General features: G+C 44.5%; 3 protein-coding genes across 3 annotated transcripts in view; 1 reads left to right on the top strand and 2 right to left on the bottom strand.

The window, feature by feature from the left end:
* The window catches only part of LOC147725757 (uncharacterized), a 389,171-nt gene that overhangs the window by 357,719 nt on the left and 12,977 nt on the right, over window positions 1–18,475 (top strand). The window lies entirely within an intron of this gene.
* Window positions 1,992–5,055, bottom strand: LOC147725759 (uncharacterized). Its single transcript, XM_086964586.1, is given in 2 exon segments — window positions 1,992–3,228; window positions 3,230–5,055. Coding segments are annotated over 2 exon segments (3,063 nt in total).
* On the bottom strand, window positions 5,399–7,056 carry LOC147725758 (uncharacterized). The gene is made up of 2 exons (XM_086964602.1): window positions 5,812–7,056; window positions 5,399–5,419 (listed from the first exon to the last, which is right to left on the bottom strand). The coding sequence occupies exons 1-2, from the start codon at window positions 7,054–7,056 to the stop codon at window positions 5,399–5,401; spliced, it is 1,266 nt and encodes a 421-aa protein (XP_086820728.1).

The following is an 18,475-nucleotide window of genomic DNA, read 5'->3' as shown; positions in this document are numbered from 1 at the left end:
GAAAAGGAAGAGACGGGCGTGTTCAATAAAAGATGGTATTAATTGATCAGTCTCTTTTCTCGTACAAGAGAAATGAATCGATATTATTGCGATACTTATGGTTAAGTAAAGTGCATACAATAAAAGCAGGAGTATAAAATAATACTGCAGAAGCATTGATATGGTTTCTAAGCCATATGATATTTAAAATAGATACATACATATATACATTTGACTAATCGTACTCAACTGGTGCTTCTAACCACGCCTACCCCAGTGTACCTGACCTAAGCCTAATACGTGGGCGGGAGTAGATAAGTAGCAGTTTAAGTTAAGTTTGTTTTGCCGAGTGACTGACTCAAGAATTCTCTGCAAGGGGTTGTTCAGTTCTGTACCTGAGGTCTAGAATGGTTGAGGGCTGGTATCTCTCGTCTTTTGTCTTGTTATTCCAGCTGCCTGCGAGGGCTGCTTGGAAGCGCCGGAGCTGGATTTCTCGGTAGGAGAAAAGCAGCGTCTCGTTCTCAGCGCGTCAGGAAGGCGGGGCAGCGCGTGTGGGCTTCGCTCTCTGCTGGGCTCCTCAGCACGTCTCGCTGCTCCGATCTCGTCACCACCGCGTGTGTTTGCTTAAGGCAATGTCGGTAATATTTATACCTGTAAGGTACCGAGATTGACGTAAGGATGGACATGAATACGTCAATAAGGATGTCATACGAACGGGCTTGTTCGCACATTCTTTTGCTGAAGTTCTCGGTGAAATCAAAACAATGGCCGCAGGGATTTTCCCAGGTTGTCATAGGTTTGATTTGTTTTGAGAACTCCGTATGCCTTATCAGGGGCTGGAGGAATAGTGCTTGCCTAATTAGATGGCAAGTGTTATGACCTAATCAGATAACGCGTTCCTGTGCCGTGGTGTGGCTTAATCAGATAACGGTTTTTTGTACCGTGGGATGGCTGCTAGTTAATTATTAACCAGAACAGGGTCAGGAATAGGGGGATCGATACAGATCCTATATGAATACATCACACCCACTCCACGCAGACTATGTCCATATTTACAAATCTAGGCATAGTAAATATACTAGTAGAGCATGTGTATACCGTACCACCCCAAAATACATTCATATGCATTTTGAAACCATGACGTATACTAAAAGATAAATATATGCATTATATGCACTCAAGCAGTAGAAAAATGCTAAATTAATCACCCATATTCATACATCATTATTAATAAAATATTGAAAAATAACACATGAAATGGCTCTTAATACAGAAGAAAAAAAATGTGAGACCATTTCATCACAAAATAAAATATTTAATGTCTCTAAAGTTCCTAAAATAGAAATTTAGTTCCCTAAGAATAGTTTCTACTTTAAGCAGAAGATAAGTGTCCCGAAAAACTGCAAAATATTTTGGGGCCGCTGAAAAAATTATGTTCCGCTGTCCGTAAACTGGAAAAAATTGTTCATGATACTTTATTATCAAAGTTGAAGGCCAAATTCAGGGTGTTGGGAACGCCGTGTGCTAGCCTGCTCAAAAGTCATTATTTCTGCTCTGGTGAGAACATCATATCATTTAGACTCTCGAAAAAACTGTCAACAGCTTCCTGCGAAAGTTCCATTAACTCGGAAAAAGATGTTACCATGCATTCATGAGCATGATTGCCTTCATTGATGTTTTGATCAGCATAGCTAACAGAAGGTCGTACCTGATCGATGCTGCTTTCATCTTGAACCTCACTACCCCTCAATCGTAGTGGTGAAGTCTCCACGAATGCCGTCATCAGGATTGGTAGCCGCAGGGGACAGCACAATGCATGAGCCGTGACCGGACCCAACAAAGTTTCTGCATCCATTGGCGCATCCGATTGTAGCATCAGACAGGTGTCTAACACGCATTCTTCTCCGCATAGCAAGCACCTTAATACAGGTAAAACACAGCTTTGCCACATTGGTCTAAATGAAAGAAACCAAGTCATGTTTAGGTCTCTAAGCCGGGACATTCCAAGGATTTTAGATATCCGGTCCCGGTATCCAATGGCTAGGATTGTTTCTTCCCTTGTCGCAGGTGTTTTGTCTGTGACACGGTTTGCCATAGCGAAATAACAGAATCAAAAATAGGATTCCTGCCACTAGTCCCAAAAGGAGAGGAAGTCCACCAAAGATGGAATGGACAAAGTCCGGAAAAATACCCAGAATGGCTTTAAATGGTGTTAAAGCCCCCGAAAACACTGTCTTAAATACATTTGAGACTCCACTGGTATCAGAAATATTTAAGATTTCGTTCAGGATTTCTGAGAAATGTATGGGGGAATTAGTTGATAACAATGAATGAATCTCTGCCGTTGTCCTTGCAACTTGGAGATCATACGTTTCTTTTGATGACGTGAGCCTGGTCGGCGTCTGAAGGAGCACTGTTTTCATTCTGCTTACAGTATCAACTCGAATGGAAGCAATTTTCAAATTCGGCCATAACCTTGCCTCCCTGTCTGGCATTGCGCTGGGGAACAATACTCGTTCACAGCACATAACCTTCGCAGTTGTAGTTATGAGATAAGCTATTCCGGGCACCAAGCTACAACATCTGCGGTCTACGATTATAATATAACTCCCGTTCGATAGTCTCCTAAAGAATGGTTCTATTTGTGTTGCAGGTGTGCCTAGCTGGTGACATGAAAGGTTATTTGAGGACCCTTCACAGGCTCCGTGTAAACTAATACCATTACACAGAAGTGTACCGCTTAGTGACATGGCACAATTATTGCCACTAAGAAACACTTTCCGGCCTTTATTACTGACACAAGCATGTGAATAGGGCAAGTTCCATGTTGACTTAATGTACCCTTTACCCAATTTTTCGTACATGCCAGCCTGTATATATTTTTGGCAATATTGAAACCTGAAAGTAGATATTGGAATATTAATTATTCCATGTATTATCCATTCACTGACAGGTCGTTCTGACATTGTCAATGGTAATCTCTCGAGTTTCTCAATGCTCAGGATTGTATAATCAGCACCCTTCTGTGCCATACTGATTTGTTTATCAGTAAGGTTAAAGATATTGAACAGTGACGTTGTGTTGATTAAACGCCAAGGCACATAGCCTGAACGCAGATTTTGTAACGTCCAGCCAAGTTGTACAATAGAACGCAATTGAGACTGACCGTGTTGTAACAACAGTAAGTCTTGCGATATTATGTCGATTGCTGAAGACACAATGCTGTCCAAAGAGTATATTCTGGAAGACAGTCATTAACCCATTGTCCACTACAGAAAGTGATTTTTCCAAATGAATACGGTCAATTTCCCGTATTCTCTCTGATGTTTCAATTTGAGTTATTTTCCAGGCTTCGTTATAAGCTGCATATACAGAGGCTGCTATGAAGCGTTTTTGACGCTGTTTGCGCGGTCCCATAATGAAATCACGCAAGTCAGCACCATCAGTAAGTAAAGTCAGGTGTTGCTTAATTTCTGCCAGTGTGGATGTTTGTAGCCATTGAAGGCAGAGCTTGCCCACACTGTACGTGGTAATTATCCCTGGGTGTTGTCTTTGGGAATATCTAGGGTCTGGCCTGGTCAATGTGAACCCTTGGATTTTGTTCAGGAATCTGTCTTGACGGTTATTTGTATCTGTGGGCCAGATCAACCACTTTTTCCAATCAGGATGTGTTCTGTTTTGGCTTAATATATGGTTTATGTCTATCTCCTCATCTAAAGATATATTACCGTTCATTGATGGCTTTGGAATAGACGGTTTGTTTAAGTCTTTGATTTTGGCTAGGCCAAGACAGGTAGTTTGTTGAACAGTGTCATTCAAAAATATAATTTTTTCTGGGATCATGCAGGCTCTAAACAATGATTCTATACCTTGTACTTGCCATTCCTTTGTACCCCAAACACTTTTTACTTCAACATTTTTGTCCCAGTAATCAAAACCAAATGTATTCATTTGCTCAAAAAACGAGTCTGAATATATCAATTTAGTGTTTGTAAGCATGGTCTTTGTACCTGTCTTATTTGATAATTTGAAATAAAATGTTTCTGCATTGCTTGTGTTGCACCCTGAAAAATATGAATATTTGTCATAAAAAGTTATTGAGCTACCTTTTGGAGGGGTTGCACAGTGTTCCCATTGATTATAATTCAAAACATTTCTAGGTTGTGCAGATTTATGCAGATAATGATTACTATTGTGATTATAGCAGAACATTTTATCATAATTAGACGAACCCTGCAAATAATCATGTTTTGTAAATTTAGCAGACATCACTAGGTCAGACATCATATTATTAATGCTTTCAACGTCCCAATCATCAGCAACTGAGCTTGGTTTTACAAAGTCACTCAATGAGATATTGATTTGATGTGGATACTTCAGGATTTCAACCGGACCATAGATTTCATAATCAGTATTGTCCCATGCTACCCCACCGGGTATAAGATTGGCTGTGAAGTTGACTGAAGAAAGTTCTCTTTTCTCGACGTGTGAAGACGTGTGTGGTTTGAGGACCAGGTTGATTTTCTGGCTTGCTGTGTCCATTTTAGCATATTTTCCCTCAATGAAGTGTCCCAAACATAGTACCATGATGAGCCAAAGTATGAGGATTATTGCACCTAAGGCCACCCAGAATTCATTCCATGGAGAAATCAGATAGGTTTCTTTCAGATGTTGAAAAAGTTCCTTAGCTTTATCTTTAAAGGTTTTTGTTGATGTTTGTTCCTTTGATTCACTCAGGTCTTCAGATGAATCACTGAAGTTGATGAAGTAACCGGATGCCGTTCTGTCTATTGTTCCTATTGTTTCAGGATTGCTCTTTGCTTTATAAGTGTGTTTTGTTGCAGCAGCATAGTCATTTGTTACTTCATTGTAGATTGGTGTGTCTCTGCTAAATGTTTTTATTTGGGTTTTTAGAGGTTTAAGTTCCATAGCATTGTTGCATAGTCCTTGTTGTTGTTCTGTTGGCATTTCAAATGTGAGTAGCCTCTTAGATTGAACCTCTGTGTTTGTAGCAAACCTTGGTATTCTGCTACTTATCGGGAGTCCACTTGGCCTACTGTTTGTTATCGGCCACATGACTGTGGTTTTATCAGGTCAATTGATACAACCCTGTTCTCCTTTTTACCAGCAAGGGGCGGTAGTACTACTGATCTTGTCCCGTTGATAGACAAGACAGGAACTGCTTTTCTGTAAGAAGGCCCAAATTCCTTCTTTACCGCGATCTTTTCTCTGACTAGATCCCCGACTTTTGGAATCCAGACAGGTCTTGCTGGGACAGGTGGTTTTTTCTTCAGTGGTCGTTGGCTGTTGTTTCAACTTTATGTTGCTCAGGTCTTTCCTTGTTTCGTTTAAGTCCTGTAAAATAGCCAAACGATCTTTGATATCAAAGCTTTTTTCTTTAACCACTGAAGTCTGACTGTCAAGATCTAAGACCATCATTCTAGTTCCAAACAATAATTTGTACGGACTGAATCCCCTCAGAGAATTTCTTGGCAGGTTATTTAGACTACGTTGGACACTTATTAGATGTTTGACCCACCCAGCTCCCGAACCTAATACCTTCGCTGTTATAGATTGCTTTATATCACATTTTTTTCTTTCTACGATTCCGTTTCCCTCGGGATGAAATGGACAAGAGTACCGCAATGCAATGCCCATGCTGGTCATGGCCTCCTTATAAGCTCTAGAGCTAAAAGCAGGACCCTGGTCAGAATGCAGCATGCCAATTGCGTATGTGCCGATAAAGACTCGCAAATCTTTTATAACAGTTCTGGCGTCAGCCGATCGCTGGGGCCACATCCATATGAATCTCGTGCATGAATCCACTGCAACCAAGATATATTTATAGTTACCATCCCTTTGTAAGGGACCGCAGTCGTCCAGGTAAACACAGGCTAATGGTTTATCCGAGATTAGAAGGGGCGTCTGCGCTGGTCGTCTCACTGTTGATACTTTCATTTTTTGACATATTTCACATTCTAGAACATAGTTCCGTGTTTGTCTTCTCATTTGTGGCCACCAGTATCTCTGTTTTAATAACAATACTGTGGCTGAGACGCCAGCATGTACAGAAGCAAGTCCTTCGTGTGCCGCTATTATTAGTCCTAACCTATGTTCCATGTTTGGAATTGCCCTATCCCCCACTCCAGGGATTCGAGCAAACGGAACATTGTTTGTATCAGTTATATATGAGTACTTCACTGGAAAGCCTTTCGGGAGTGTTTCTATCGAATCTTTTTCTGTAGCGCTGACAGCTTGCAATATATCGCTGTCTATTTTTGTTTTTGACCGTGTGATGGCAGCTACGGAAGCCGTTTGCACAGCTGCCTTCGCGGCCTCATCAGCCAATGAATTCCCTGCAACGTGAACGCCATCACGTTGATGACTCAGTGTATGTATCACGTGAGTCTTTGGTAGTTCTTTTTGCAAATGAACTACTTGTTCCCAAAGCATTTTATGCTTGATTGTGCCTCCTTTTGCATCCTTAAAACCATTCTGAAGCCAGATCTGCAAGTATTCATTGTAAGACTGAATGCAATAATACGAATCGCACACTATGAGTGTGGGGAATTCTCGATCCGTATTTTCAAGCGCCATCTTGAATGCCAGTAGTTCAGCTCGCTGAGCTGTACAATCTCCTAGAGATTGTGTTTTAGTGACCGCTGGTTTAAATTTCCCTTCGTGCCAGTGATCTTTACCAATCGCGCAAGCAGCACTGTAAGCTTGTTTACCCCCTACTGCGGGTTGTGCTGACCCGTCTGTATATATTATACAGCCGTAATGTTCTAGAGGCAGAATTTCGATTGGCGGAGGACATTCAAATTCGTATTGGAGAAATTCTTGTGTTTTTAAGTTGGGATCAAATTCGTATACCACGTCTGTTGCAGCAAGAGAATTAGCCCACTGTATCCACCTTGGATGGAGTGCTTTAGCATTCGGAATGCTTGCCTTTGTTACCGCCTCCAGGGCTGGTATCGGTGTCACGATGATTATTCGTTTACCTTGTGCTAGGGCCCGCTCCTTTGCTACAGCAGTCTGTACCGCGGTCAGAATTTTTTCCGTTGGACTAAACTTCATTTCAGCCTTTGTGTACAAGTGTGATTTGTATGCAAATGGTACCTTTTCTCCCTCATTAGAGGTCAGGTATGTGAATCTGCATCTTCCTGGGATGACTCGAATCACAAGATTGCGTGTGTTGTCACGTGTTTCTAATTTTGTTTTAATTAGCATGTCTGTTTGTAAAGATCTCAAAATTTCTGTGTGTTTTTGAGTCCAATTGATTCTTTTAAAATCTGGTTTTATTAGATCATAAAGGGGTTTAACCCTTTCTGCGTAATTTGCAATGTATGTTCTTCCGAAGTTTAGGAAGCCTAGAATTGATTGTAAGTTTTTTAGTCTTCTAGGAGCTTGGAGTACAGCACATTTCTCTAGGAAATTGTCAGCCAGGCTTTTGCCTTCACTTGATAATTCATATCCTAAAAACAGGACTGTTAGATGGGCAATTCTTGATTTTTTAAAGTTGAATTTGTAACCCTCTGCTGCGAACCCAAGTATTATGGTGTTCACTCTCTTCAAGTGAGTATCCAAGTCATCTGTTAGGTAAATGTCGTCGACATATGATAATGCCTCGTCATCGTATGTTTGTAGTAATTCTGTTACTCTCTTTGAGAATAATCCTGGGCTGTTCTTGTGCCCCTGGGGTAAACGGCAGAAACTTTTTTGCGAGCCATTTACCAAGAACGCAGTCAAATATCTGCTCTCTGGTGCTATATTTTGACAAAAGAATCCATTAGAGATGTCTAATGTTGTTTTGTATTTTTTGCGCACTATGGTATTCATTAGTGCAGCACTATGCGAGTTGTGCACTGCAAAGGTTTTGCAACATGAGTTAAGGTGTCTGTAATCCAAAACTAGACAATATGAGTTGTCTGGTTTGGAGACAGGAAACAAAGGATTGTTCATTTGTGAGGTGCAAGTTTCAATCACCCCCTGGTATTCAAGTTGATCTAGGATCTCTTTTACCTGTTTTTTAGCTTCTTGCTTAATTGGGTACTGCCTCTGTGCAGTAGGTTGTGATTTTAACTGGATTTTGTGAGGAGGAGAGTCCTCATCCCATCCTACATGATTTTTATATAAAGCAGGAGCTTGAGCTACTGCCCACTTTCTAGCAAGTGTATATTTTTTATGAATTGGAATATGATTTGAGAAGGCAGGCATAATTATTTCTTCGCCATGAGGACACTCCCTGACAAACTCTGGTGGCCAGTCTTTCTCAGCTAGAAGGATGTCATAGCCCTGGGAGAGATTATCCCAAAATAGTCCCCTTTTTTTTCTAGTCTTATCCCCTTCTATACGTAATGTTATTTCATATATTTTATGAGGTTTGCTAACTCTGGTATCTGCAGTTTCCACCTGAATGTATTCATTCGTGTCCACTGTCTCCAGATGATTCATAAGGACTTTGCGAGCTATGCTCACTTCTGCTGCGCTGTCTAGCATTGTCTGAGCCCATTCTCAGTTTTTCAGCTGTGTTCTCAGTATTCTCGGCATCTTTGATTACTTTAATACTGGCTACCTTCTTTTTTGGAAATTGTAACTTTTTATTTGGATGAGCAGGTTCCTTGTCTTTGAACTTGACGTGCTCTTCCCTGTGTTCTGATCGTCCTCTTCTTTCCGATTTCTGCGAGGAAGTCTGAAAAGATTGAGAGGGACGTGTATCATTATCTTGATATCTATCAGGTTTCTTTATATTATCCCTATTTCTAAGGTTGTATTTTTTCCCAGAGGGCTCACTTTGGGGAGACCTGCGTCCTTGGTTCGGAGATCTTTCTCTCCGCCGAGGAGACCTTCCTCTGGACTGGAATCTTTTTTCTTTAGGATTGGATTGTTTGTTTCCATCCCAGCTCTTTTTTTGAGTGTTTGAATTATTTTTAATAAATACCTTTTCAGGACTTTCAATCAGTTGAGGTTTTACCGGTATTCCACCTAGACTATCTCTTCCAAGTTCTTCATAGGATTTCTCTATGATTCTGGCAATTTCAGTTGGTTGGTCTGCTATATCTGTCTCTTTTAACCTTTGGCGGATCGCCACGTTTGCTGCTTCTCCCTTTATGTTGGCTAATAATATAGCCGAGACCTGCTTGAAGTCTTTCAGTAATTTCATACCAAGAGTTAAAGCGGGTTCTGGACCATATTCATCTTGAATCTGTTTTAGCACATCTGGTATTACTGACATGGATGGTACACCATGTGTTTTTGTGTATATGGAAGCAAAGACTGTACCCCAAGTGTCACAGTCCTCCACGTGTGGTGCGATTCCCATTGGAAGACAGAATCCTGTGTTTCTCTACCGGGGTGGTGTCTGGAAACACCGCCTCTATTTGAGTGATTTTTTTTGTGCTAGCCAGAAAGGTATTTGTTCCCGTTTCGCGGGTACTTTACCCAGATCGGACTGTATGTTCTGTGGTGTAATTTTATTTGTGTTCCCCTGATGAGGGGTCAGCTGTGGAATTTTACTTGCTGGTTGGACTGTTGAAGTCCGCATTACATATTGGACTAATTGTCTATGTATTTTGATTAGTTGTTTTAGCTGTATTAAAAGATCTGGTGCAGACATTTCTTCAATGTCTGGATGTGGTGTATATCCGGCTAGGACCGGCCACGTTGCTCCTGGTCTACCTAGTCGACCGAGCCTGGTGATGTGATTATTATGTTTTAGGGCGCCTTTAAACAAGAGCAGGTGCTCTTGGAATTTAAGTGGTACTTCCACCTCCTCGAAAGGAGTGTAGGTATCCGGTGGTTCCTTTATTTTATAATAGTGGAACTCTTTTGTTACAGCATTTGCTGCTGGAAAGTTTATCCATGAAAGGAATACCTCTGTCTGCCGATTTTCGTGTGCCTCAATTACGAATATGACTGTACCACCTCTCGATGTCAGTCCATTTTCTATAACTTTTAAGGTTATAGATTTTCTTATGTTGACCGGGATGAGTATTATATCCGGGTCATTTTGTAGCAGTGTATTATCAGCTGCTATTAGTTCAGCTGCTAGTCTAACTGTCTCCCTTTCATCATCACTGTCTACCATTTTTCCGACAGGAAGGTTATTCTGTTTGTTTGCAGATCAGGTTTCTATGGAAACAAAGATTAGATGCACAATATTTTGGAACAGTGTATCCTTCAACGTTGACTAGACCAATAACCATACATAGGAGTCTCCTCCTGCGAGGTTTGGCGGATATGACCTTTCACCCACTCCAGACGTCTTTGGAGTATTATGGGAAAAAAAGGGGTTCTGTGTGAAAAAGCACGACTGAGTTACTCTTATGTCTTGCGTTAGTTTTATCGCCTATCCAAACGTTGGGCGCCATGTAGTGTAGTTCCTATTATCCCAATAGGCTCTGCGCATTGGAATAATATCTTCAATAGTATAGACCTAGGGCAGAGGTTAACTAGGTCTTCTACTGACGATATTAGACTTTCAGTTTTTGGTTTTTCCAGCTAGCTCAGAGTTCACTAGAAACTTTCTCGAATAGCCAAGGAGGAGTTTAACCTCCCTGGATAGACAAGAAGGGATTTAGTTTCTGACAACCATAGAACATGACAACTTTGCTCTCCCCTAATCAAGAGTGTATCTCTAGAGTCGTGTGAAAACAAAAGACAACTTATTTCACTCAGTCAGTACGTGCATTCTTAGTTTCACCAGATTGTAGAGAAAAGGAAGAGACGGGCGTGTTCAATAAAAGATGGTATTTATTGATCAGTCTCTTTTCTCGTACAAGAGAAATGAATCGATAATATTGCGATACTTATGGTTAAGTAAAGTGCATACAATAAAAGCAGGAGTATAAAATAATACTGCAGAAGCATTGATATGGTTTCTAAGCCATATGATATTTAAAATTGATAAAATAGATAAATGCATATATACATTTGACTAATCGTACTCAACTGGTGCTTCTAACCACGCCTACCCCAGTGTACCTGGCCTAAGCCTAATACGTGGGCGGGAGTAGATAAGTAGCAGTTTAAGTTAAGTTTGTTTTGCCGAGGGACTGACTCAAGAATTCTCTGCAAGGGGTTGTTCAGTTCTGTACCTGAGGTCTAGAATGGTTGAGGGCTGGTATCTCTCGTCTCTGGTCTTGATATTCCAGCTGCCTGCGAGGGCTGCTTGGAAGCGCCGGAGCTGGATTTCTCGGTAGGAGAAAAGCAGCGTCTCGTTCTCAGCGCGTCAGGAAGGCAGGGCAGCGCGTGTGGGCTTCGCTCTCTGCTGGGCTCCTCAGCACGTCTCGCTGCTCCGATCTCGTCACCACTGCGTGTGTTTGCTTAAGTCAATGTCGGTAATAGTTATACCTGTAAGGTGCCGAGATTGACGTAAGGATGGACATGGATACATCAATAAGGATGTCATACGAACGGGCTTGTTCGGACATTCTTTTGCTGAAGTTCTCGGTGAAATCAAAACAATGGCCGCAGGGATTTTCCCAGGTTGTCATAGGTTTGATTTGTTTTGAGAACTCCGTATGCCTTATCAGGGGCTGGAGGAATAGTGCTTGCCTAATTAGATGGCAAGCGTTATGACCTAATCAGATAACGCGTTCCTGTACCGTGGTGTGGCTTAATCAGATAACGGTTTTTTGTACCGTGGGATGGCTGCTAGTTAATTATTAACCAGAACAGGGTCAGGAATAGGGGGATCGATACAGAACCTATAGGAATACATCACAGGATCTGGACAGGCACAGAATGGAGAATAACAAAGGGAGGGCCTAGACAGGCACAGAATGGAGAATGACAACGGGAGGGCCTGCACAGGCACAGAATGAAGAATGACAACGGGAGGGCCTGGACGGGCACAGAATGGAGCATGACAATGGGAGGGCCTGGACGGGCACAGAATGGAGCATGACAATGGGAGGGCCTAGACAGGCACAAAATTTAGAATGACAACGGGAGGGCCTAGACAGGCACAGAATGCAGAATGACAACGGGAGGGCCTAAACAGGCACAGAATTTAGAATGAAAACGGGAAGGCCTGGACAGGCACAGAATGCAGAATGACAACGGGAGGCCCTAGACGGGCACAGAATGAAGAATGACAAAGGGACGGCCTAGACAGGCACAGAATGGGGAATGACAATGGGAGGCCTGGACAGGCACAGAATGGAGAATGACAACGCGAGGGCCTGGACAGGTACAGAATGTGGAATGACAATGGGAGGGCCTGGACAGGCACAGAATGGAGAATGACAACGGCAGGGCCTGGGCAGGCACAGAATGGAGAATGACAATGCAAGGGCCTGGACAGGCACAGAATGGAGAATAACAATGGGAGAACGTAGACAGGCACAGAAATGAGAATGACAATGGGAGGGCCTGGACAGGCACAGAATGGAGAATGACAATGGGAGGACCTGGACAGGCACAGAATGAAGAATGACAACGCGAGGGCCTGGACAGGTACAGAATGTGGAATGACAATGGGAGGGCCTGGATGGGCACAGAATGGAGAGTGACAATGCGATGGCCTGGACAGGCACAGAATGGAGAATGACAATGGGAGGGCCTGGACGGGTACAGAATGGAGAATGACAACGAGAGGGCGCAAGGATCTGGACATGCACAGAATGGAGAATAACAAAGGGAGGGCCTAGACAGGCACAGAATGGAGAATGACAACCGGAGGGCCTGCACAGGCACAGAATGAAGAATGACAACGGGAGGGCCTGGACAGGCACAGAATGGAGAATGACAACGTGCGGGCCTGGACAGGTACAGAATGTGTAATGACAATGGGAGGGCCTGGACAGGCACAGAATGGAGAATGACAACGGCAGGGCCTGGGCAGGCACAGAATGGAGAATGACAATGCAAGGGCCTGGACAGGCACAGAATGGAGAATGACAATGGGAGAACGTAGACAGGCACAGAATGGAGAATGACAATGGGAGGGCCTAGACAGGCACAGAATGGAGAATGACAACGGGAGGACCTGGAGAGGCACAGAATGGAGAATGACAATGGGAGAACGTAGACAGGCACAGAATGGAGAATGACAATCGGAGGGCCTGGACAGGCACAGAATGGAGAATGACAACGGGAGGACCTGGACAGGCACAGAATGAAGAATGACAACGCGAGGGCCTGGACAGGTACAGAATGTGGAATGACAACGGAAGGGCCTGGACAGGTACAGAATGTGGAATGACAATGGGAGGGCCTGGACAGGCACAGAATGGAGAATGACAACGTGAGGGCCTGGACAGGTACAGAATGTGGAATGACAATTGGAGGGCCTGGACAGGCACAGAATGGAGAATGACAACGGCACGGCCTGGGCAGGCACAGAATGGAGAATGACAATGCAAGGGCCTGGACAGGCACAGAATGGAAAATGACAATGGGAGAACGTAGACAGGCACAGAATGTGGAATGACAATGGGAGGGCCTGGACGGGCACAGAATGGAGAATGACAACGAGAGGGCGCAAGGATCTGGACAGGCACAGAATGGAGAATAACAAAGGGAAGGCCTAGACATGCACAGAATGGAGAATGACAACGAGAGGGCCTGGACAGGCACAGAATGGAGAATGACAACGAGAGGGCCTGGACAGGCACAGAATGAAGAATGACAATGGGAGGGCCTGCACAGGCACAGAATGAAGAATGACAACGGGAGGGCCTGGACGGGCACAGAATGGAGAATGACAACGCGAGGGCCTAGACAGGCACAGAATGGAGAATGACAACGGGAGGGCCTAGACAGGCACAAAATTTAGAATGACAACGGGAGGGCCTAGCCAGGCACAGAATGCAGAATGACAACGGGAGGGCCTAAACAGGCACAGAATTTAGAATGAAAACGGGAAGGCCTGGACAGGCACAGAATGCAGAATGACAACGGAAGGCCCTAGACAGGCACAGAATGAAGAATGACAACGGGACGGCCTAGACAGGCACAGAATGGAGAATGACAACGGGAGGGCCTGGACAAGCACAGAATGGGGAATGACAATGGGAGGCCTGGACAGGCACAGAATGGGGAATGACAATGGGAGGCCTGGACAGGCACAGAATGGAGAATGACAGTGGGACGACCTGGACAGGCACAGAATGAGGAATGACAACGGGAGGGCCTAGACAGGCACAGAATGGAGAATGACAAAGGGAGGCCTGGACAGGCACAGAATGGGGAATGACAATGGGAGGCCTGGACAGGCACAGAATGGAGAATGACAGTGGGACGGCCTGGACAGGCACAGAATGAGGAATGACAACAGAGGGCCTAGACAAGCACAGAATGGAGAATGACAGTGGGACGGCCTGGACAGGCACCGAATGATGAATGATAACGGGAGGGCTTAGACAGGCACAGAATGGAGAATGACAATGGGAGTGCCTGGACGGGCACAGAATGGAGAATGACAACTAGAGGGCCTGGACAGGCACAGAATGAGGAATGACAATGGGAGGACCGAGACAGGCACAGAATGGAGAATGACAAAGGGAGGGCCTGGACAGGCACAGAATGGAGAATGACAACAAGAGAGCCTGGACAGGCACAGAATGGAGAATGACAACGAGAGGGCCTGGACAGGCACAGCATGGGCAATGACAACGGGAGGGCCTATACAGGCACAGAATGGGGAACGACAATGGGAGTTATAGACAAGCACAGAATGGGGAATTACAACAAGAGTGTTTAGGCAGGCACAGAATGGAGAATGACAACGAGAGGGCTTGGACAGGCACAGAATGAGGAATGACAATGGGAGGGCCTGGATAGGCACAGAATGGAGAATGACAACGAGAGGGCCTGGACAGGCACATAAAGAGGAATGACAATGGGAGGGCCTGGACAGGCACAGAATGGAGAATGACAACGAGAGGGCCTGGACAGGCACAGAAAGAGGAATGACAATGGGAGGGCCTGGACAGGCACAGAATGGAGAATGACAATGGGAGGGCCTGGACAGGCACAGAGTGGGGAATGACAACGGGAGGGCCTGGCAGTCACATAATGGAGAATGACAATGGAAGGACCTGGACAGCCACAGAATGGAGAATGACAACGTGAGGGCCTGGACAGGCACAGAATGAGAATGACAATGCGAGGGCATGGACAGGCACAGAGAGGAGAATGACAATGGGAGGGCCTGGACAGGCACAAAATGAAGAATGCCAACGGGAGGGCCGGGACAGGAACAGAATGGAGAATGACAACGGGAGGGCCTGGACAGGCACAGAATGAGGAGTGACAATGGGAGGGCCTGGACAGGCACAGAATGTGAAATGACAACGCGAGGGCCTGGCCAGGCACAGAATGGGGAATGACAATGGGAGGGCCTGAATAGGCACAGAACGGAGAATGACAACGGGAGGGCCTAGAGAGGCACAGAGTGTAGAATGACAACGGGAGGGCCTGGACAGGCACAGAATGGACAATGACAATGTGAGTGCCTAGACAGGCACAGAGTGGAGAATGACAATGGGAGGGCCTGTATAGGCACAGAATGAAGATTGACAACAGGAAGGCCTGGACAGGCCCGGAATGGGGAATGGCAATGGGAGGGCATGGAAAGGCACAGAATGGGAAATGACAACGCAATTGCCTGGACAGGCACAGAATGGCGAATGACAATGCGAAGACCTGGACATATAAAGAATGAAAAATGACAACGGTAGGGCCTGGACGGGCACAGAATGGAGAATGACAACGGGAGGGCCTGGACAAGCACAGAATGGAGAATGACAACGTGAGGGCCTGGACAGGCACAGAATGGGGAATGACAACGCGAGGGCCTGGACAGGCACAGAATGGGGAATCACAATGGGAGGGCATGGACAGGCACAGAATGGGGAATGACAACGCAAGGGTCTGGACAGGCAGAGAATAGGGAATGACAATGTGAAGGCCTGGACATGTAAAGAATGAAGAATGACAACGGGAGGGCCTGGACAGGCACAGAATGCGGAAGACAACATGAGGGCCTGGACAGGCACAGAATCGGGAATGACCATGGAAGGGCCTGGACAGGCAAGAATGTGGAAGACAACGGGAGGGCCTGGACAGGCACAGAATCGGGAATGACAACGGGAGGGCCTGAAAAGGCACAGAACGGGTACACCGTCTCCTACAACTAAGAATCCCAAAACTCGGGGAGTAACACAAGCCTTGAGGAAATTGCTGCTTTTCAGCAGCACAGTTAGAATTGGACTCCGATGGGAGGTGAGGTAAAGAAGGGTGAGTGCACAAGGAGCGGGGCCAGCTGAGGAGCGGGGGGCATTCCAGAGAGTACATCAAAGCACATGGAAAGTACAACAAAGCAATTCATTTTAACAACTCGTATAAGGCATGTTCGAATTATTGTGGGTCACTCCCAAGCCAATGTTAATTATTGTATTTGAAATACCAGGACATGTTAGGCCAACTAAACGCCTTCAGGCTTTGTTTGTGTCAATATAAAACTTTGAACATAAAATACAGTGCGGGTACTGTTCCATTTAATGTAATGTTGAGAAATGCAGTTGCTGCACAATCACATAGGTCAACACTATTTAAGTGCTGCTACTAGTGTCGGATGAGTGCACGCAGCCTTGCTGAGAAATGCAATTACTGCCTCGTGTGTACTAAGACAGCCTTGTCATGATGCACTGGAACTTTCCAGTCGAAACGCGTTCAGTGCTGATATTCAGAGCATGAAATGGGACTTGGAGAAAGGCCTACTTGTAGACCAGCAAGTGCTTCTTCGGATCCGCTAGCGCACATGCGTTTTGAAAGGTTTGCATAGGTGCCATTGTTCAAACAGCAAGAACAAAGGAGAGAATGCTATTGGTCCATTCATCTCTGTAAATCAGCAACTCTTGGTCATCAAAGCTATTGATGGTTCTGGTACCTACAATGTGCCATCTCCCTTTTCAGGCACATCCTCGTGTACCAGATAGCGTCGATTGAGGCCATCCAAAGGATGGCCAGCAGATTAGCCCTGGGTCTGAAACTCTGTTACCTAGGCAGAGCTGGGCCCTTGGTTCCCTCTCTACACAAGCACAATGTTCAAGTACTCCAGTAGTTAAATTGACCCTTACCACTAAGCAGAACCCTCTGCTCTTTCAACAAAACAGAGTTTCGAAATGACCACAAAGCAGGCTGCTCTTTCTGAAGCAGATTTTTGATAAACACACCCATACAGGCAGGCATCAGGCCGGACAGGGCACCTTATTTTGACTAGGGGCACTCCTATAAGATGCTTTGGAGAATCGTATGACAACAATTGCAGCTCTCGGTACGTGAAACTCCTGAGGCACTGAAATTGTGGACCACAGTCTCTCACGGACTTCTTTACTTTTCACTTTGTCCTGCCCGCCATTTTGCTGCTGTTCTCTGCCGTTTTTTCTCTGGTCCCTGACCCGTCATCTTGTCCATTCCCTCGTCTTTTACCCTTTTCCCTCCTTTCCCCCTTGAGGATCCTCAAATGTTTCTTCCCCTCTCTGTTTTGCCTTTTCTCAATACCCACGCATCGCTCCCTCCCTCCCTTGGTGTTGTGACTATGTCCCCCCTCCGACCCCACTTAATGGAACTCTGCCTGAGGAAATCTACTATGTATGTATATATATGTACATAGGGATAACTCTAATCACTAGTATAGGCAGTAGAACTTTGAACTCTCTACCATTCCTTTGTGACTCAGAGTATATCCATTCGTATCCCTTCCCTATGTATATAGAGATAACTCTAATCACTAGTATAGGCAGTAGAACTTTGAACTCTCTACCATTCCTATGTGACTCTTAGAGTATATCCATTCGTATCCCTTCCCTATGTATATAGAGATAACTCTAAGCACTAGTATATGCAGTAGACCGTTGTGCTCTCTTCCATTCCTATGGGACTCTTAGAGTATATCCATTTGTATCCCTTCCCTATGTATATAGAAATAACTCTAATCACTAGTATATGAAGTAGACCGTTGTGCTCTCTTCCATTCCTATGTGACTCTTAGAGTATATCCATCCGTATCCCTTCCCTATGTATATAGAGATAACTCTAATCACTAGTATATGCGTAGACCTTTGTACTCTCTACCATTCCTATGTGACTCTTAGAGTATATCCATTTGTATCTCCTCCTTGTATGACTTTACATCTTGTACATTTGCAATTTTTTTCTGTTTGTATCCTTTATGTAACGCATGTAATCCTAAGTCCTTATGTTTTTCAACTGGTTCTTATGTAAAGCGCTCTGACACCTTCTGGTAAAGTTCGCTCTACATAAAATTGCATAAATAAATAAATAAATAAATAATTGGAGTGATCTGACAATCGTTGAGCCTGTATGAGTAGGTGTCCAGAAGGTTCCAGGAGGCAGATCTTGCATTGGAGGTTGGAAGGACCAAAAGTGTTTGGTTAGGAAGATTGGCACGTGGCTAGAGTGACTTGTGGGTGATCAAAGGGGTCTTGCAAGAGTCTTGAATTCAGTAATCTCTTTAAGTAAAATC

Source organism: Lissotriton vulgaris, chromosome 3_2 (genome assembly GCF_964263255.1).
Source record: "Lissotriton vulgaris chromosome 3_2, aLisVul1.2, whole genome shotgun sequence".
Taxonomy (NCBI): domain Eukaryota; kingdom Metazoa; phylum Chordata; class Amphibia; order Caudata; family Salamandridae; genus Lissotriton; species Lissotriton vulgaris.
This window is presented reverse-complemented; position numbering and strand designations above follow the sequence as displayed.

Excerpts from the sequence above, each read along its gene's own strand:
- LOC147725758 (XM_086964602.1), bottom strand. The coding sequence starts at position 7,056 with ATGAAGTTTAGTCCAACGGAAAAAATTCTGACCGCGGTACAGACTGCT. Across the intron at positions 5,420-5,811 it reads GTAACTATAAATATATCTTG|AATGATGGTCTTAGATCTTG; the intron begins GTTGCAGTGGAT and ends GTTTGGAACTAG.